Source organism: Daktulosphaira vitifoliae, unplaced genomic scaffold, assembly GCF_025091365.1.
Source record: "Daktulosphaira vitifoliae isolate Bord-2020 unplaced genomic scaffold, ASM2509136v1 Scaffold_1, whole genome shotgun sequence".
Taxonomy (NCBI): Eukaryota; Metazoa; Arthropoda; class Insecta; order Hemiptera; family Phylloxeridae; genus Daktulosphaira; species Daktulosphaira vitifoliae.
The window spans coordinates 13679056-13702112 of record NW_026099572.1 but is presented as its reverse complement, the minus strand read 5'-3'; the positions used below and the strand labels follow the sequence as shown (position 1 = coordinate 13702112).

Sequence of the window (23057 nt, the reverse complement as noted above, 5' to 3'; positions counted from 1 at the left end):
TTTAATAACTTATTTTTACAATTTTAGTAGGAAAATTTATTTTCAAACATAACGCCACATAAAGATTTATTTTATAAATTAAATATATATTAATAACTTTTCCTCTTTTTACCAGTATAATTTGAAGTCGTATTGATGTCTAAAAAATAAATAAGTTAAAATAATATACTTTTAGTATTATCTAGTAATAAATCAAAATATTATTTACTTCTTAAAGATTCACCCAAGTCATGTACTAAATAAAAATACATTACAGTAATTATACATATACGATCTCATAGTATAACATCTTACCAATATTATCCGTAGTCGTATTGATATCTAAATAATAAAATATTTTTAGTATTATCCAGTGCATATAAATGCATTAAATTATCATTTACTTTTTACAGCTTCGATTAAATCATTTGCTAAAACAAATAGATTTTATGTTTATTTTTTTTTTACAAACTTATGTATACGAAATGTTAAATGTATAAACTTAATTTTTTTGAATGTCTAATCATAGGCAATCGGAAACTTGCTACACATTGAGATGGATTACGTTAGTTTTTTATAATTAATATAAGAATGTTTAATTAGTATGGATAAGTTAAGTGGAAAATTAAGTGGTATTTGAGTTAGCAAGTTAGGACAATTAATATTATTTTCAATGGTTTTTAAAATGGATTTATCTTCTTTTTAACTTATATTTTCAAAATATTTAATTGAATAAACTTAATTTTTTTGAATATCTTATGAAAATCCTGCCTAAAAAGTAATTTTTCTATAAAGAATTTTGTATATTGATAATGTTTATTCATTCTTAGATTTTGAAAAATTAATAGAAATACGAGCTTCATTAAATATAACTTATATGAGTACTACCAATAATTGGAAAATCTACATTCAATTTTAACCTATAGTAAAATGTAGCCAAATTACTACTTCAAATAGCTATTATAAAAAAAGGCTATTCAACTTTTTTTTCATTCTAAATTTACTATAACTTTATTTTTAAATTATAAAGAATTTCTGGTCCAAATAAAATTTTAATTGAAGACAATACACATTTCTTTAGTATTTTAATATGAAAATCTATTTTTCCACTATGAAAAATTAGGCGTTAAACTGGAAATTTTTAGGCAAAAAAATTTATAAGAAGAATTAGCGTCTAACGTAAAACTACATTAAGATCTAATTAACAAATTCCATGTATATTAATATAATTTCCTCATCTTACCAGTAAAATCCGTAGTCGTATTGGTATCTAAATAATAAATAAATAAGTCAAAATAATATAGTTATAGTAATATTAAGTGGATATAAATAAATTATAAGTTACTTCTAATAGCTGCGTACAATATATTTACTAAAAAAAATACAATATTTGTTTAATTTTATGTTTTTAATATTTTTGAATATCACATGAAAAAACTGCTTAAAATGTAAATTTTTATTTAAAGAATATTGATAACGTTTTCCATTCTTAGATTTTGAAAATACTGGCTACTTTAAATATAGCTAAACTTGTCCAAACGGGTAGGATTATCGTAAGCAAACAGAATATAAAATGGTACTGATATTACAATTATGTTATTTTTTAATTATTTGATCATATAAATTCTAAACTGATTTTATAAGTTTATGCTTAAAAAAACAAGAGAATTTCTTTCAAAACAAATATGAAAAAACACCAAATAAGATATGTTTTAACCTATTCTATATAAATAGAATAGGTTGAAGAGATATGCGATCTATATTAATAACGTAAAACAATAATTTTATAACTTAAATATATTATTCTCAAATGTTAGATTTTTTAATTTTATGTATGGAAAATTAGCCTCTAACTTGAAGTCATATTGAGATATAAATAACAAATTCTATATATATTAAATACATTTTCCCTTCTTACCAAGTGTATCGGCAACCGTATAGATATCTAAATAAAAAATAAAGTTAAAATAAAATATTATTGAGTGCTTATAAATCAATTAAATTATTACTTACTTCTTAGAGCACCTCTCATACTATTAGCTAAAAAAAATACATTTAATTTTTTTTTACAATCTTATATGTTCAAACATTTTTTCAATGTAGTGACAAGACTTAAGCGGTTGTTAATCAGTTGACACCGGTTGTCTCCCCGCCCTTGACAATGAGATAAGGCCGCCGCCGAATACGGATTACTGATATTGCGTTCTGTTCCGTTTCCGACGTACACCCTAACTGGTTACCCGTTATTTTTGTCGTTTCTTCTTAAGTTGGTTTTTCTGGTGTTCTGTGACGATAACTCGAGACCGATACCTTAAGTAAGCTGTGTAGTATACTATATCTATATATATACATTTGGATTGTGTAAGAAATATATCCGTAACGGCTAGGGTAGTCGATCGAGTAAATATATATACTATATAATATACAATATAATAATAATATCCAGTGGATATAAATCAATCAAATTATTATTTACTTGTTAAATTTGTAGACAATACATTAGCTAAAAAAAAATATATTTTATGTTTAAGATTATTTGTATGATCTTATATAAATAATAATTCTTTACTTTTCCATCTTAAAACTCCTCAAAAAGTAACTTTTGTATGGAGATCTCTGTATATTATTAAGGTTATACGTTGTTGGAAATTATCCAAAAATTGACATACACCGGTATGATATTTTTAATATACACAAAACTTTAATACACAGTCAGTGTAATTTTGACAAGTATTGAAAAATCGTTAAAAAATAAAACATTTTTACTATCAATAATACAATATTATCATTATATTGTATATATAACATCAAGATGTTCGTTAAAAACTGTTATAACCCATCGTTGATTAATGAATTAATCTTAAAATGCACATAATAATGTATGTTTTTATATAATAAAGTTACTAATTTATTTTATGAATAAATAAATAAGATCTTCAACTTTATAATTTATATAGCATAATATTTTAGTGTCATCCTTGAAAACTGTTTCCGACGTACACCCTAACTGGTTACCCGTTATTTTTGTCGTTTCTTTTTAAGTTGGTTTTTCTGGTGTTCTGTGACGATAACTCGAGACCGATACCTTAAGTAAGCTGTGTAGTATACTATATCTACATATATACATTTGGATTGTGTAAGATATATATCCGTAACGGCTAGGGGAGTCGATCGAGTAAATATATATATATATAATTACATAACGAACTGTTCGTATTGCTACGATCGTTTCTTCCTTTACGCTATTTATTTTATGTTATCGTTGTAAAACTATAAGTTATACATATATTAACGAGATAACCTGTTCGATCGCATTATTGGATACGCGTTAAGTGGCTCCCCGAAAAAGGAATCTAAACCGGCCGAGAGAAGTTAAGGTAAAAGGCTTTGAGCCGAATGAGTTTTATTTCTAATTATATTAGATTTTAGTTTTAACTTGAAACGGTGAAGTCTCCCTAACAAATTTGATTGTTCATATAGTTATTTGAACGAATTTCATTGGTGACAGCAGTGAATTTTTACTTGGGTTATTCACAGTTACGTGTTAGCGGGATTAGATTTAGCCTGGGCTCTGGGAAAATTTTCTTTTATAAAAATAAAGTTAGAGCAGTTTATCTAATATAATCCACCGTAAGTATTGTCGTTTAAAAGTGTTGGTTACAGTTAGTTATAAAGACCTTATTGATATCGACAAGAAGTTAATTTCCGGCCAATAGTTACAGTGTTGTGGTAGATAAAAATAGTATATTTTCGTCTGACCTTGTCAGAGCGGTTGATTCCCAGGTAACCGTTATTATTGTTCACTTGCTGCCATATCATATACGGCGGCCCCGTACCCTCTTATCGCGGTACTTTATAACAACAATAGCAATAATAATAACACTTGTTTTCTACAACAGTAGTAAATTTGACTGTACACGGAGATATTGTTTATCCCCGCTATTATAGTAACATACATTTGATTATTTAGTTTCGTAAATAAACATATAATTCACGGTCAATATGTCGGGGAAATTATTAGCACAAATTAATTGCGCTGAATTACGTCGCAAATGCGTTTTTAGACAGCTACCATGTTACACGACGAAACCCAACATGCTAATTATGCTAGAGGAAAACATACGTAGCGAAGGGAGGAACCCAGCTACTGAACTATTACCGCCCCGTACGCCGCTCGATAGCGAGATTCCGGTCCGCGAACCCGAAATGGGGGTTTTAGACAACTCGACGAACTGTGTCAGCGAACTCGACGCGAACTATCAGCGGCCCGGCGTAGCACCTTTACCGGAGGAACATCCGGTGAACCTTGCACTACGCACATCAGACGACGAATCTGATGTCGAACAGCTGGGGGAAATTACGCGCACAAGCGGTCAACTAGGCGCGCCATACGTCGAGGACGTATACGTTGCCCGCTCGATAGCGCACGCGGCAGAACAAGTCGGGGCGATCTGACAGAACATTCGCGACATTTCGAATAACGCGCGGATCGAGGCACGCATGAGTGAAGTAGAAAGGTCGCTGCCGCGCATGTCAATGGAACAGCGACAGATTTCGAACATGCTGGAGCGAATCAGTCAAAATATGCTGTCGCCCCCACATGTTGATGCACAACCGACTATTCGTCAAGTTAACGTCGAACGAAACGATAGTCGACGAACGGACGCGCATCGCGTTACATTCGGTCTATCGGAAGCGACGGACCCGACGCGACACGACGCAACACTACACGAGCGCCTCGCGGACATCGAAGTGCAAGAAACCCGCAACATGAGACGGTCGTACGAACAAGCGTCGCTACCACGAATGTGTAGCACTGGTTGGCAAGACGAACATTATCCGCACACTCATACATATGAGAACGAGCCGACCGATTTTTCGTTTACGCGCCAACCACGGAAGGGGCAATTCAGCTCAACCGATGGTCGTCGGTCTTTCAATGATTTGTCGCCTACCCGCAGCTCGCGGTCTATGTGGGTACCTTACCATGACCTACGCACCATACGCGCCTGTTTACCTGAATATTACACGGGAGTTTCTGGACAGAGCGGAAGATCTATTCTGTCAGGGCGGTATACACCCAACCGCGTGGGTGAATATCGTCGTCCCGTTTCTGAACGACAGGGCAAGTAATTGGTGGCGAGTGAATAAGTTAAACAATATGCCATGGGCGGAATTTAGGTCCGAATTACTCGGGGAGTTTGACAATATCGATATCAGGACTGCGCTCGAGACGGACTTAAAAATGACGCGACAGGACCCCCGACAAACTTTAACTGAATTTATCATTCATAAACAACGTTTGGCCGTGCGAGTACGTTGTAGTTTACCGGAGCAACAACTTGTGCGACAGTTAACGGGGCTTTTACGGGACGATTACTGCGCTATGATAAGGTTAATGCACCCAGCGTCTTTCGCCGATCTACGTGAGATAGCGCACGACGTAGATAAAACCGCGGCTCCGCGGTACGCTTCATTAGCGTCCCGACAACCAGCTGATCTGCCTCCGCGGCATACCGCGCAACCAGCGGCCCGACAGCAAGCGGGTTATGCAAACGCGGACGCACCGCCTACCCCGTGCCGATATTGTGGCGAGCGACACTGGCACCGCCAGTGCCCAAACAGACCGTCGGTGTTGGGAAACGGCAATCGGCTAGGAGGGAATTAGTCCGCCCCTCCAGCCAACAACAGAACCAAACAGGGCGCAGCGTTTTAGACGACGTTTCATTTAAAACGCGCCCTGCCGCTTCGCAATTTTTATTCGGTAACATATCACGCATCACGACTGTCGCGCAGAACACCGAATCTAACGGCCCTTACGAGTTACATACCGCCAACGATCTTGGCACTTTTTCGGCACCGCACCCCTCTTATTGGAATGGAGGGGACGCCGCGGTAAATTCGGATGTAATCAGAGTATCGGAGTTCGAACACGCTGCCAACACGAACGACCAAAGAGCGAGTCAGGTGTTTGAAATTTTTTCGGGCACAGTGGGGGAGGGGGTGTCAGTCGATCCGGCTAGTCCACTAATGGCAGTTAACACTGTCGGTGGGCAAACCGACGTCGCGGTTAAGAACCAGCTGCCCCCCGTTCGAACCGTAAACCACCTGAGTAATGGCCAACGAAAATGCCCGCGTAGAATTACTACTCCAGCAGTCGAGTTAGAATTCGAAACTGGCTTCGTCACAGCCCTACTCGACTCACANTGAAACTGGCTTTGTCACAGACCTACTCGACTCACAGGCGTATAAATCGTATGTAAAACCGGTAATAGCTTATAAATACGGAACTGTTTATAAAGGACACACTAACGCGGTTAGACTAGCGGACGGACACACCGCCATGACGAACGGTACCGCCACGTTTACCGCCAAAATCGCGGATCTACAAGTGCGTTTTTCAGCGGTTATTTTAGACGACCTATATTGCGACGTATTACTTGGTCATGGTTTTCTGATTGATCAGAAAGTCGCTTGGGACTACTCAGCAGGAACAATACACTTAGGCAATAGGAAACGTACAACCGCTTGTTGGAAATCAGGCGCACGACACACGATCCGCAAACCAGATCTGACGCAGTTAGATATAACCGGCGACCCACGGACCCGCGCGTTATTAACACAGACTGTTCAAAACAGCACATGTTATCTTCTCATCAGTCGGTATTGATAACGTGTACCGGTTGAACACGGAGGTAGTGGTGGTAATATTTGACCGTGAAAGTATATACTGTGGCCTTTGACAATACCGAGCGAAACATTTTTCACGGTCAAGCAGTCTGTCGGCTGATTAGATATGGTTGACATATGCTAATGTTTCGTTGTGCTATATTGTATCGTGATACTGTTACGTAATCGACGTACGCGTGTTTTTTTGTGTTGCAATATTGTTGTTCTCCGGCCTATTGCGTAGAGCCGTGAAAAACTGAGCTAAAAGTTGTGATCTTATTGAAGTTCAAATTATTAACGGAAACTTTAACACCGGTTGTAGTCCGTGATTGTTAGACAGTTATATTAAAAGGTTGGAAGCTATCATAGTGAAGTTAGTCAAATCTGTAGAAAGAACGAGTTAAATCCTATTATAATATTGTATGTAAATTTATTTATAGTTTAGTCTATTAATTGTATCTGCATTTGTATTAGGGGACGCCCAGTATATTTATTACTTATAAACTGAACAAGATAACCATATTATTTTATAATATATACAAATAATAACTGTAAGCACATCAATCTCTTTTATTTTATATTTGGGTATACATTTGTTTAAGTCATTTGTTTCTCTGTGTTGAGTATTACCAGTCATACGGGCCAACCGTTATCGTAGGAGCCCGTTGGCTAACACAGATGATTTGTAATTACGCAGCGGTCTTTAACGACACGGTGGGTCGCATAAAATTAATCGAGCACGATATTCTATTGAAAAACCCAACTCCTATCGCATTAAAACCATACCCCTACCCCCTGCACAAACAGGAGGTTATTGACGATATGGTAAACGACATGGAGGCGCAGAGGCTAATAGAACCGAGTGTATCGCCGTGGTCAGCACCGATTGTGCTGGCCAAGAAGAAGGACGGGACTTTTCGTTTATGTATAGATTACCAACGACTAAACGAAGTAACCGTCTCGGACGCGTACCCCATGCCTAATCTAAACGACACGATTAGGAACATGAGAGGGGAAAAATTGTACACGACTCTTGACTTAAAGTCGGCATTGCAATTGGCATTGCTCTTTAAATCAAAAAGCCCGTAAGTTTATGGCATTTAGAACAAGAAGGAGCCTCTTTCAATTTTGTGTACTACCGTTTGGACTCAAAAATTTGCCTATGACTTTCATAAGAATTATGAATGAAGTACTTAGAGGATATCTAGATGATTTTGTCCAAGTTTACTTGGACGATATAATTATTTATTGAAGTAGTTTAGAAAAGCATTTAGAACATTTAGGCAAAGTTCTAGAACGATTAGAGCGACAAGGGCTGACATATCACACAAAAAAGTGTAAAATAGTGTATTCCGAAATTTCCATTTTATTGTACACGGTGAGGGCATAGACAAGCAGCCCGAAAAACTCGAGTCCATCCGCGTCCTATCGGTCCCCCGGAATATTAGGGATCTACGTAGATGTCTCGGCATATTTATTTGGTATTATCAATTCGTCGACAACTACGCCGAAACAATAGCGCCGCTGACAAATCTACTAAAAAGGGGGACGAAATGGTTTTATGGACGGAAGACCATCAAAGGGCTTTTGAACAGGTAAAAAAGGCCCTGTGTGAGTCCCCACGACTGAGTCCTCCTGACTACGCGAAAACTTTCTGCCTTCAAACCGATGTGAGTGAAATGGGCGTGGGAGCAATACTCTTTCAACACGGAGATGAACCGGGAGAGAGAAGAATAATATCATACGCCAGTAAGAAACTTTCAGAAACGCAGAAACGTTACGCCGCCGTAGAACGAGAATGCTTAGCAATTATATGGGCGACTGATAAATTTCGGCCGTACTTAGAGTTTTCTCCGTTCAAATTATTTACAGATAATTCCGCGTTGACTTGGCTACACAGAGCAAAGGACAACAATTCAAAATTAACTAGGTGGGCGCTACATCTAGGTAATTTGAATTTTACAACGACACATNTATCTAGGGAATTTGAATTTTACAACGACACATATACCCAGGAAGCACAACGAAGGACCGGACATGTTGTCTCGTTATCCGACCTCGGGGCCCCCTGTTGACGAAGAGTTACTCGACGACAATCTAGTGGGCGCACCGACGACGAGAACATCGGATAACACGTGGGCCACTCTTGACAATGTTTTTGCCTTAACCGAAACAAACGGCGCGTCAGATAAACGGCCGTTTAAGGGGGGAGGGGAGATACAAGAGTGACAAAACGACGATCCGTTTCTTTCATCCATCATAAAAAAATTACTCAAGGGGAACGCCAGAAAAAACGATAAGGAGTTCAGTAAGAACAACAACAAATAATTCATGTTAGACGGAATTATACGCATTCGTATGGGCGTAGACACACCGGCCGTAATACCAGTAGCCAAATCACAGTGGGTGATTTGGCGATACCACGAAGATGCGCTGGCGTGTCACCCAGGATGGAAAGAAACCTACCGAGCGATCATACAGCGTTTCTATTGGAAGGGCCTGAAAAACATATTACGCGAGTACGTAAAATTGTGTGATGCTTACGCGTGTACGAAGGCCCTAAATAGGCGCCCGCATGATCCTCTAACTTCGCGCAAACCAAGACAACCGTGGGAGGTCATTATTATTGACTTAATGGGTGAGTACCCCAGAACATCTAGGGGAAATTCGAACCAATTAGTAGCAACTGACTGTTTCAGTCGCTGGACCGAAGCGTACCCGATAGGCGCAGCGACTACAAAGACGATTGTAGACACGCTCGAACGCAATTTTTTCTCACGTTTCGGGTACCCCCACGTATTGCTTTGCGACAATGGTCGGAATCTGGTTTCTAACGAAATGATTAACGCGATTAATAGATGGGGGGGCGGAAGCCTGGACCACACATATTTATCATCCGCGCGCAAATCCGGTAGAATGGAAAAATCAGGAGCTAAAAAAAGGTCTCCGTGCCCTACTAGTAGAGGGCGACCATAGCACCTGGGACACTAAAATACCGTCGATACTATTTGCGTTGCGTAATCGTCGGAATAAAAAAACCGGTTATCCGCCTTCCGTACTCGTTCTCGGCCGAGAGCCGAAACAACCTGATGACTGGGCGGTCGTAAATGTAAACACGGCGACTGCCGACAATGTAAACAAGAGCTGCCCATCACCCAAACAGCAGGCCAGCAAAATTATAGATAACGTTCCGACGAAACACGCAGTAAAACCTTTTACGGTCGGAGACGTGGTGTATTATAAGGCACACCAATAATACACATTTAATAAACAAAAAAAATTTTGTGCCGGCTTCGCGCCGGAGTGGTGGGGCCCCGTCAGACTATCGGAAAAAGTAGGAAAAGGGGTGTCCCTGACAGATCAAAATTCCCCACGCAAACTTCACGTATCATGTTTAAAATTAAAATAGTTGCCATGAATTACAAATCACGGCCCGAGCACGGGCTGTCGTCGATATATAGTAGTCCTACTATTTTTATTTTCAACATGTCCTGTCGGAAATGTGGCGAGCGTGACGGCTTGGTGCGCGACCTCCTCCGCCGAAACCCAACCCAACCGAAATGGCGGAAGCGCTCGACGTCCTGCTGTCCAACGTCCCGGCGATCCGTGCGACGGTCGAGGCGGCCCGGAGCGCACCGTAACACCAGATCCAGATCGCAAACGCTTTCTTCACCCGGGTAATGAAGGACGGCCGTGCGGCTACCCTTCGTGAAACCCGAAGGGTATCGCCACCGTGCCGGTGGTCCCGTGGTCTGTGCCGGGGGAGGGTGGTGCCTCCCCTACATAGCGCCCGGTTACCGCTGGCGCGGCGATGCAGCGTCCGGCGGGCCGACGGCGTCTGACCGCCGATTGTCCTGTCCCTGCGCCCTACGCCCGGGACAGAGCGGCCGACGTGGCGAGCACGTCCTCCGGGACAGGCTCGACCACCCGGCCGCCACCGACATACCCAGGTTACAGGAAGCTTACTCCCTCCGACATACGTCGGATGACGGATGACCGGACCGGACAGTCCATTCCCTCTTGCCAACGAGACTGAAGGTTTCAGTGTAATACGATAAGTCTCGAAAGCAATATCTATGACCACAAACACAAAAAGAATATGGCGATAAGTCAACAATTATTTATTACTTATATCTACTGTGTATGATGCGACAATTTATTTACAAAAACCGGCCGGGTCAAGAAATAGACAGACGGTTTGGTGGGGGGGAGTTAACACGGCACCTCCTTTTGCTCTAGGCTGGCGCTCGCCCGTGTCTCTCTCGATATCAGCCGTCCAGCTATTAATATGACAATCGATTGTCACTGGTTGTCTCCCCGCCCTTGACAATGAGATAAGGCCGCCGCCGAATACGGATTACTGATATTGCGTTCTGTTCCGTTTCCGACGTACACCCTAACTGGTTACCCGTTATTTTTGTCGTTTCTTCTTAAGTTGGTTTTTCTGGTGTTCTGTGACGATAACTCGAGACCGATACCTTAAGTAAGCTGTGTAGTATACTATATCTATATATATACATTTGGATTGTGTAAGAAATATATCCGTAACGGCTAGGGTAGTCGATCGAGTAAATATATATACTATATAATATACAATATAATAATAATATCCAGTGGATATAAATCAATCAAATTATTATTTACTTGTTAAATTTGTAGACAATACATTAGCTAAAAAAAAATATATTTTATGTTTAAGATTATTTGTATGATCTTATATAAATAATAATTCTTTACTTTTCCATCTTAAAACTCCTCAAAAAGTAACTTTTGTATGGAGATCTCTGTATATTATTAAGGTTATACGTTGTTGGAAATTATCCAAAAATTGACATACACCGGTATGATATTTTTAATATACACAAAACTTTAATACACAGTCAGTGTAATTTTGACAAGTATTGAAAAATCGTTAAAAAATAAAACATTTTTACTATCAATAATACAATATTATCATTATACTGTATATATAACATCAAGATGTGTGTTAAAAACTGTTATAACCCATCGTTGATTAATGAATTAATCTTAAAATGCACATAATAATGTATGTTTTTATATAATAAAGTTATTAATTTATTTTATGAATAAATAAATAAGATCTTCAACTTTATAATTTATATANTTAATTTATCTTATGGATAAATAAATAAGATCTTCAACTTTATAATTTATATAGCATAATATTTTAGTGGCATCCTTGAAAACTGACGCCCAAAGTATTCGCGTCCAATACCTCCCTAAATACGTCATGGACATAGTGCTGTGAGTTCATATTTATACAAATACTAAAGGACAATTCAAAAAGCATATGGGTTGTATAAAATCAATTAGTTACATGTATTTGTGTATTATACATGCAATTTAACTCAAAAATTCGGAAAATGTAATAATATTATTTTAACGAAGATTATTAACTATAAATAATATATCAAATTAATTTGCTAAAAATAAATAATTTTAAAATTTCTCTTTATATTGTTCAAAATTATTAATATACCTATAAAGTCAAAGTTATCGTATACATGATTGCATAAAGGACAACGGTAACATATCTTATCAATTCTCCAATTATCTATACAACCTTGGCAAAATTTATGTAAACATTCTCCAATAGATGTATCTGGATTATTAAATAAACAGACAGAACATGTTTCTAAAAATGAAAAAATTTATTAATTATTTGAAACAATATTTGGTTAAGATATAATTGTTATAGTAGAAAAAATCGTTTTGGAAACCCTATGAAGACTTAACTTCACAACACCACAATCATACAAAAAATTTACTTATATTCTTTATAACGAATTTTTATTCAATTTTATTACATTCCAAATTCATATTTAATAAAATAAAGAAATTATTAAATTTTAACTTACCATCTGCATTTTGGTCATCATCTTGAGTACAATTTGCTTTGAAAATACATAATTTTCAATAACAGGTTATATAAGACCAGTATTTATTATATCATACATTTCATATCATGTGTTTAGTATTACAACAACACAATATAAAAATGATACTAAATTTGTGACTTTCTACAACACCTAGAGACATGTCTCCCCAGAACAGTAATTATTATTGAAATATCTACGATAAACACCGATGAATATTAATCATTGAAAATATAATAGATTTATGAAAAAAATACTATGAAATTCATATTTTTAAATATGTATCAAGTATTAGACCACACTGTTCTACTTCTATTTACGAAAACTACATTTCTTTTTCTAAAAAATATCATTGCATATAACTTCCGGACTTGTGACTGAGTACTTTTGTTGAAAATAAAAATCTCAAAATCGGAGCACGTTAAGTATTTTACACAGAACAGCATATTTTCCCTTGTAATAGACCAATGAAAAAAATTTATAAAATTTATATTTAAGTGTCCCCATACTGCATAAATATATAATTAATCATTTGTCAATTAAAGAAAAATAATTTCTTTTCCTATACTGTTCAATCTATCACATTTTAGTATGTTGCAGCAATTATTGACGATTAAGTATCGTTAAATTACAAATTCATTTTTATTGATTTAAAAACTCGATTTATTTTTTACTTACCTTCTTCGATTTGATTATCACCTGGAATAGCATAAGTTATCATACATAAAATTAATAAATATATTATTTTAACTTGTAATCAACGAATTTTCAATTAAAAAAATATATTTTAATAATATTAAATATTTTTAATAACGAAACATATATTTTAAGATAGAAGAGACACTAAAAAAGCGGTATATGCTTTCCTAGACTTCCTCTGTTAATTATTTAATGATTTGTTCAAAATTAATAATAAATAATAATATTAATAATATAAAATATTTATATTTTTTTTTGTAGATATACTGTCCGTTAATTGATTCTGTTGTGGAAGTATGTGAAAAATATATATATATTTTTTACTTTATCTTTACTATTATGTTATTCAATAATTGAATATTTACATTATCATACTTAATAAGTTCTTTATTAATATAGCCAAAAACAACACTAGGATTCTTTATTGAAATAAATAGTTAATTAAGATTTATCTTACGTTCTTCATTGTGGTCATTGTCTTGAATACCACATACTATCAAAATAAATAAATAAGTATAAATATTTATGATATATTATAATTTATATTATCCTATCTTACAATTATAGATTTAATTAGAGCATTATTTATTATATAATACATACCGTATTGTGTATTAAAATGACACAACATATATAAATAAAGAGTAATATAAAAATGTTACTAAATTTGTGATTGAGTATGGTACCCAGAGTGTAATTTTTTTGACCCCTCCTGCACACCACACCAAAAAATTGAGAAAAATTGAACTAAAATGTCTATATGAACACCGCTGGCTCACGTGGTTCTTAATTACTTTTCTCTAAGAAACATGAATATTATTTATTGAAAATATAATAGTTTTATGAAAAAAATAGTATGAAATTTATATTTTTAATATTTTTGAAGTATTTAACCACACTGTTCTACTTCTATTTACGAAAACTACATTTCTTTTTCTAAAAACTTATCAGTGCGCATAACTTTTGTTAGAAATAGTAAATTTCGAAAAAATATTATCGGAGTCTCCTAACTGAGTACTTTCATTGAAAAAAAATCTCAAAATCTGAGTGCGCCGTGTAATATTCCTAAAAAGGCGTCTTTTTTCTGTGTAGGATTACGATAAAGATATAAAAAATATATTTAAGCGAACAAATAATACATTAATATATAACTAATCATTTGTCAATTTAAAAAAATATTATCTTTTCATGTACAGTTCCTTCTGTCACATTTTGGTATGTTGAAGTAACTATTGAGTATTGAGAATTGTTAATTAAGAGGAAGGAAATATGTGAAGCTAAGTAACAGTTTTACTTAATTTAAGTATTATTTAAGAAGAATCTTAACAAAAAGATATTTATGTTTAATTTATATTAACTATCTTTATTAAATTCCAAATACATTTTTATAGATTGAAAAACTCGATTTATTTTCAACTTATGTTCTTCAATTTGATTATCACCTGGAATATCTATGTTATCACACATAAAAATTAATAAAAATATTTGTATTTTAACTTGTAATCAACGAATTTTCAATTAAAAAAATATATTTTAATAATATTAAATATATTTAATGACGAAACATAAATTTTAAGATTGAAGAAACACTAAAAAAGCGGTATATGCATTCTTAGACTCCCTCTGTTAATTATTTAAAGAATTGTTCAAATTTAAAAATAAATAATAATATTATTAATAAAAAATATTTTTCAGTTTTGTTGCGAAGCTGAGAAATTATTAATTTTACTATGATGTGTTTTTTTTTTAATTGTTTAATTTTTGTTACTTAAAATTGCCATAACTTTTTTAAAAATGAATTAATATAATGTTTTTTTTATAGATACCTTAGGTATTTACCCACTGGAACGGTTTCAAAATAGTAACTTTTTCATAAAAAATTTACTTTTTCAACTTAACTTTTGAAAATGTTCCGGAAATTTTAACTAAGTGTCAGAATTCTGGATTTTGTATTTTATTTTATTTTAAAATAACAGACAAGGGGAGTACACAGATTTTCATAAATATTATATAAATTAAATTGATATAGCATAGAAAGGTAAACTTATAAAAGTTTTATTTCTTTTTTGAAATCGAGATGAATAATATTGTAATCTGAACTATCTTAAATAGCCATTTTTTCAGCTAATGGTAGTGACGTACGGTTGCCAAAAAGGAAAACTTGTGTTTTACTCGGTACAACGTTCCAACTCACCTATGGCAAGGAACTTTTTGCATTTTTACTTAATTCTTTTTAAGTTAGAATAAATTTTAAACTCCCTTAGATTTTTATCTTATTTAGATTCAGTAACTTCAAAAAAGATCAAGGATCCCATCACTGTAATCACCACTCGCAAGAAGATATTTCTTATTCATATTAAAATTATTTTACAATATTTTAAGTTTTAGCTACGATACAAAGCTGAGAAGATATTTTTTTGTTACTATCATTTATTTTCTCTGCTCTAACTTGACCTACTTTTTTCAACAATACGTCAAATGACTACAATTCGTATCTAGTTGAAGATGTTACCCTCAAAAATTGAAAAAAAATTCTAATTCATCAATTAATCAGTTACTTAGACCCATGTTCTCCATACAGACAATTAAAGTCATTTCTAATATTTTTAACGAATAAAGTTTGATATAATAATAGATGTCAACTACAAAATTAAATAATTTTACTTTGTAATTTAATAATTTTTTTACTCTATTTGTGTGTGCTACTACTACACTATAATATTCCAAATTTTTTGGTAACATGTTGTTATATAAATCATTTCTAAAAAAAAATTATTGTTAGTTTCTCCTGAATTAACAATGGATTTTTATAATTATAATCAAATTTTATAATACGCTCAATTTATTAAATCTTTTTAACAACTTTGTTTTGAGTGGTTCATTTAGTTAAAGTAAATCATAAAAATTAATTATGTTCTGAAAATTTCAATTGCAGAATGTTTTTAAACACCAAAAGTTATTAGGAAATGATTACTATTACTTCTATTTAAGTTATCTATTACGATAAAAATGCAAAAAAAATATTGAGCAACTCTGATAAATTTACTATAAATAGTAATTATAAAACTTCCTAACTGCATATTAATCTTAACGATACAATTTTTTTTATTCTTATAAAGTTTTCTATTTAATGATGTCAATTTTAAACTTGCCAATTGAGCTAAAAGATATAGTTAAATAAATAAATTTTTTTTTTACTATAAACATTCACAAAAATCAACTTTAAATGATTAAAAAAATAGGTTAAATATGATATTTTCCTTATTTTTAACATATTAATAATCAAAATCAGTATTAATTTAAAGCAATTTTTTTTTATTTAATCATTTTTTTATTTATATGTAAGTGCTTATTTTTTAATAATAAGTAATAATATTAAAATTCAGAAGAGATATAAAAAGTCTAATTACATATTTGAAAACATCGCGAAAAGTGTATTTTTGATTCAGATGAAATTTCCTTGTATTCCAGTGCATTTTTTTATAATAACTAACAGTTTTTTTAAATTGTTATACACGTATAAGTAAAGCAATATACAACTACTTTATTAATTTTTCAATTTCTCCTTATAAATTACAATATTAAATTATTTTCATTCAAATTTAATAACTAGAATTAGTATTTATTCATATATTATATTTTTAAATCAAAGAACTACTAATCAGAATATAAATGGGGAAATTGGAGATCATGTAGTCTCTGGAATAATCCATTAATTTTTTTAAAATAAAAATTATCTACAGATTTGCATCAAAGCGTTTCTACAGAAGTGATTTTAATCACTGTCAAATTAAACTTATACTTGTCCCAACTATACTATGTCCATACTGTGACGCGACCCCACTGTGCTACCGTTTTTATTTCTTTTTTGATATACTCTCCGCTAATGGATACTGTTGTGGAAGTATATAAAAAAAATATGTATATTTTTTCACTTTATCTTTAATATTATGTTATTCAATTATTGAATATTTATATTATCATATTTAATAAGTTCTTAATTAATATTGCCAAAAACAACACTTGAATTCTTTATTGAAATAAAGAGTTAATTAGGTTTTATCTTACGTTCTTTATTTTGGTCATCGTCTTGAATACCACATGCTATCAAAATATATATAATTTATATTATTTTATCATTCAATAATAGATTTAATTAAAACAGTATTTATTTTATATTTATATTTCGTATTGTATTGTTTTTTGTGTATAACAATGACACAACATATAAAAATAAATTGTTATATAATATTGATTCCAAATTAGTAACTGTGTACGGTACCTAGAGACATGTTTCATATAATTAACATATAATTAATTAGCATTAAAAGAGGCCTACACCGTACCGCCATTATTCAATAATAATATAAATCTTCAATTCCCAAATTCAACCAATTTCAATAGTCATAAATATAATTTGAAGTTAATGATTCATTTTTAACTTACATATTTCATTTTGGTTGTCGGCAGAGATACCATCTGTTTACAAAACATAAAAAATAATATGTAACAAGTAATAGGTTTATCATAAACGATTTAATTTTTCACAAAATAAATATAAAAATAGAAACAATTTTTATTATGTTTATTTACATATATTTTTATATTTATCAGCAATTATTCACTTTTTAAAACCATGCTTTATAACTTATAGAAATGTCAGCTTTATTTTTTTCAAATGGCATCGTACATAATTTACTAGCTTCTTTTTAATAGATAATTATTAAATTCGAAAGTCACTGATAGATAAAAACTTTTGGATCTGTACTAAGGATATTATTCTTGTTTGTAATCTTTGCTGAGTGGAGGAGTACGACCGAGAAATCACTGATACTAAAAATAACTGCACTCAAACCTCACCTCTTGCCAGAATTTTAATTTGTTAATAGCTAATGAAATATTGTTCCAAAAGATGTTATTAACCAGTTATTTTATGAATTAAGTCATTATCATTAAATAAACTAGTCAATTATGTACGTTGCCATTTAAAAAAATAAAGTTGACACTCCTATAAGTTAGAAATATATAAAAATATTTTATTTTTCTATAGGTACACTATATGACATTTGTTTATTTATATGTTGTTCACTACATTGACACAAGTAAAATAATATAAAGAGTTAGTGATGGGTGGATAGTATTTGTGCTAAAGCTTCATCGCCATATAATACCTCTAAACATGACCTATAAAAAACCCCATGACACGACTAGTATCGTAATTATAATAATAATGATCAGTATTACATGTTTCTATTTTCCAAATTTAACATGCTAAAGAGGGTAGTAATCACCTGTTAGAGTTTAAAAGTTGGTTCTAGGCAAATAATAGACGGGATCAGATTTAATCAGTTCTTAATTAATTTAAGCAAAAATTATACTTGGTTTTTTTTTTTTGTAATATAGAGTTCATTAAGTTATAACTTACGTTCTTCATTTTGGTCATTCACTGGGATACCATATGCTTTCAAAAAACATAAATATATATATATATATATATAAAATACTATAATTTATTCTGTCCTATCGTTCAATAATAGATTTAATTAGAGCAATATTTATTAAGAAAACCACATTCCATTTTCTAAAATCATATTAGTACGTATAAAATTTGTTCGTAAAAGATAAATTCAATAATTCAATAATCATAAATATAAATATGGTTTATAATATAATAATATGAAATTATTGATTCAGTTATAACAAAATTATAGAATTTTAATATTAGTGATTAAGAAACAAAGTATAATTCTTTTAAAATTGTTAAATGTTACAATAACTGAAACCGTATTTCTATTGCTACAAAAAGTACATTACTTTTTTACCTCAAAAAAAAAAACAAAACAAAATATTTCTTTGTCTAGTTTGATTTTTATTTAAATATTTATTACCAGCAAAAAACACCAAACACAAACACAACAAGACTGGATATTTCTGTAAAATAATGAAAGCATAATTACAACTACGACGACTTATTATAACATTACAATATACAAACCATTTTTCTTTTTTTTTTTTATGTTAAACTTCCACAATTTTCTACGTACAAATATCGTATCAAAAATCATTATTTTTATAAATGCTTATTATTAAATAAAATTTAGTGAGTAAATGATACAAATAGAATTATTTATTCAATATTAAAGTAAACAGAGTAATTATTTAGCTATGTCATATGAAATTTCATTTCATATATTAGTTTTTCTTTGCAGAAATTAATAATATCCTACGTTCTATAATTTTTAGAAAAAAATTTTCTGTACTCCGTATTCCTTAAAATTTTATAAAATTGAAATATAGTTATTATATGCTTAATCAGATGATAAATTAGAATAAATACATTATTTATTGATATCCAATAAAAAAATTAGAAGATATCTCGTGGAACGATGGAATGGTACATTTAATTAATGAAAAGGATCGACAAAAAAGTAGAGCAGAGAATGAGTGTGGCAGAGATGATAATGCTTAGATGGATGAGTGTAGAGATTAGAGAAGATAGGATAATGAATGAATATATAAGAGAGAGTATAGGTGTAGCGTTAGTCGTTGAAAATATGAGAGAAAATAGCCTTAGATGGTTTGGTCATGTTACGAGGAGAAAGGAATCGGAAGCTGGAAGAGGAAGATAAAAAAAAAGATGAAGGGATATAATTAAATAACTTAAACCGGTTATACTATTTATCACAGTTTTAAAAATTTTAAATGATTTATTTCCTACAGAAAATATTTTAAATATGTTTTTAATTTTGAAAAATATAAACTACAAGTGATCAATACTTATTTAACAAAAAAATTATCTTATATAATTTTGAGTTATTCGATTAAAAGATATGAATTCACAATAAAATACAAATGTCGTAAAAAATATCAGTCTTTTCTTTGCTAAAAAGTTGTAAAATAATTTCCAAAATGTATCAAATTGATCGAGTTTAGATAATAAAAAACCCAGCACAGGGGGGTCGCGGCACAGTGGTGACGTGACATATTTGGATCAAGTATAATGATATCTGACAGTGATTAAAATCACTATCAAAAAAAAACGCTTCGATGCAAATCTTTAGATAGTGTTTAATTTTAAAAAATTGTAGGATTATTCCAAAAGCTTCATAAACTGCTAGTTCCTTATTAATATCCTGATTAAGATAAAGTATGTCGAATGAAAAAGGGATTATTAAAAAATAGTATTTCCCATAAAAAAACTAATCCATACACTTTTCAATAAGTTATAGCATTTTAAAGTTAAAAATGTAAATTATAAAATTGAGAAGTTTCACACAGATATAGCATTTGGTAGCCATTTTCACCGTGAAGACAAAATAAAGTTCGAAATTTTTTTTTTACTATTATAAAGTATATTACATTAGCTTTAATTTAAGATATATATAAAAGTGTCAGACCTTCTGGAACACTTTCAAAAGTTAAGTTGAAAAAGTTCTACTTTCTATATGCATTTTTATGTTTTTAATACCCCCTGTATTAAGGGAAATGGTCCTATTTAAAAATCAAGTATGTCGAATGAAAGATCTATATAAATACTACTTCTCATAAAAAAATTGTAATGATCCATACATTTTTCAAAAAGTTATAGCATAATAAAGTTAAAAATGTAAAATACAAAATCGAAAATTTTCACACAAAAATAGCATTTGGTAGCCATTTTCACCCTGAAGATAAAACAAAGTCCGAAATTTTTATTTTTCATAATAAAGTATATAACATTAGCTTTAATTTAAGATATATATAAAAGTTTCAGACCTTCCGGAACACTCTCAAAAGTTGAAAAAATAAATTTTTTATAAAAAAGTTGTCATTTTAAATCATTTTAAAAGTCAGATTTATAAAAAAAATATAACAAATAATAGGTAATGACATCATGCATCTATATAAAAAAGAATTATATTGATATGTTTATTTTTTAAAAAGTTACGGCATATTTTAGTAAAAAAAATTGAAAAATTTTTGAAAATTAGCCATTTTTAAATTTGTAATTTTTTCGTATATTTCCCCCATTTACGGGGAACGAGGGAATTTTTACAATTTTTGAGGGTAATGTCTTCGACTAGATACGATTTGTGATCTTTTGACGTATCATTGAAAGAAATCGGTTTGGAGAGCTGAGAAAAAGTGGTAACAGACACAAAAAAAAAAAAAAAACACATTTTAGTGAAACCAATACCTTCTCAGCTTCGCATCGAAGCTAAAAAATGTTTATATGGCCTCAGAAATGTAGATTAAACGCATAACATTTTTTTTACTAAATTATCTAAAAGAATTTCGCAAAAATTTTATTGCTTAAGCTTTGCAATATCTAGAACCGAAACTGAAAATGTTTCGTATTTTAAATTAATTATTTAATAATTAATTTTGTTTTTATTGATATTTCAGATTATAAATGGACAATACCCATAGAGAGATATTATCTGGTTTTTTAATTAATTATATATTACAGAAATTCTATTATTATTATTTTTTTATTTCAAATTATGGCTTAAGTTATTTTTGTGTAGTATAATGTAACAATTTATCGTTTCTATTCCTAAGTCTTACAAAATATTCTTAAATATATTTATACAAGTGTTTCTAAATTATATTTATTTTCGCAATGAATACTTAAAAATATTTTTAACTGTTTAATTTCAATTCACTTAATTATGTTAGAGTTTAGTTATTATTATTTCTTATTTTAGAATAATAAATGACTTTGAAAATTGATTGTAATATAAAATATTACATGGTTACTAAATTGAAATTTATCATAATTATAATAATTTCAAAATAATATAAGTGATAATATAATAATATTTTTTCACAATTTTTGTGATAGATTTCTATGTCACCGTTGTAGTTATTAAATATAAAATTTAAATTTAAAAAAATTTTATCATCTTTATGATGAAGTATAACACAATAACTGTAGAACCTTAACACACAAGTTAACATCTCTATCAATTTAAATAATTTATTTATTTTTTAATTTAATGATCATTTTTTTTATAAGGTTACAATTAGGGCCAGATTAATACGATTGCTTCTCTATGACATTTTTTTATTTTGTTATGTTTCAAAATATAAGAATAAAGCCTAAAATAAATATCAAAAATATAAATATTTCTACATAAAATTTCACCAAGGGTGGCCAAACATCTTAAACCAGTTAAACTATTAATAATTAATAGTAATTATTACAGTTTTATGCATTTTTTGTACTATGTACGACATTCTATAAAAACGCTTCAAATTAACCCATATTTAATAGATGTACACAATGAATGATAAATACAAAAAATATTTTAAATATATTTAAAATATATTTTTAATTCTTAATAAAATGCCACGGCATTGTCATTTATTTGTCTTCCCACGATCGTGCCAGTACCTTCTTAGCCACCGTCCCACTGTAAACCGGACCATTACACACACGCGTTATGGCCTTGGTGTAAAGTCCAACAAATGCCCGTCGCAATAATTCGTTTATCAGTCATCTCCATGACACCACCACAGTCTTCTGTGTGGTTTGTGTTGCGTTCGACATACTTCTCCTTCACGATTGGTATATTGTTATATTTTGTGATATTAGCAATACTATTTGTTTTTGTTCCCACTTTCTTTTAAATATTTTTCTTGTGTTATTTGATTAAAATATACGACTCCAAGCCACTACGTGAATAATTTGTGTCGTCTATGCTAATTAAGTGACCTATGATCTTAACATAATGTTAGCCACAAGTGATTTTCAGTTTTTTTTAGCTTCGATACGAAGCTGAGAAGGTATTAATTTTACTATGATGTGTTTATTTATTTATTTTTTTTTTT

The 23057-nt window shown here is 31.4% G+C and overlaps 1 protein-coding gene across 1 annotated transcript in view; it reads right to left on the bottom strand.

The window, feature by feature from the left end:
• Nucleotides 1-23057, bottom strand: part of LOC126907299 (uncharacterized) — a 73240-nt gene that overhangs the window by 11366 nt on the left and 38817 nt on the right. The window contains exons 2-19 of the mRNA XM_050688471.1: nt 19133-19175; nt 18670-18705; nt 17691-17723; nt 17313-17348; nt 13702-13737; nt 13224-13244; nt 12528-12563; nt 12149-12304; nt 11293-11319; nt 2456-2482; nt 1993-2019; nt 1898-1924; nt 1325-1351; nt 1223-1249; nt 384-410; nt 295-321; nt 209-235; nt 113-139 (exon numbers count right to left, since the gene is read on the bottom strand). Coding sequence (XP_050544428.1) covers nt 113-139; nt 209-235; nt 295-321; nt 384-410; nt 1223-1249; nt 1325-1351; nt 1898-1924; nt 1993-2019; nt 2456-2482; nt 11293-11319; nt 12149-12304; nt 12528-12563; nt 13224-13244; nt 13702-13737; nt 17313-17348; nt 17691-17723; nt 18670-18705; nt 19133-19175 — 667 coding nt within the window. The remainder of the gene's footprint in view (nt 1-112; nt 140-208; nt 236-294; nt 322-383; nt 411-1222; nt 1250-1324; nt 1352-1897; nt 1925-1992; nt 2020-2455; nt 2483-11292; nt 11320-12148; nt 12305-12527; nt 12564-13223; nt 13245-13701; nt 13738-17312; nt 17349-17690; nt 17724-18669; nt 18706-19132; nt 19176-23057) is intronic.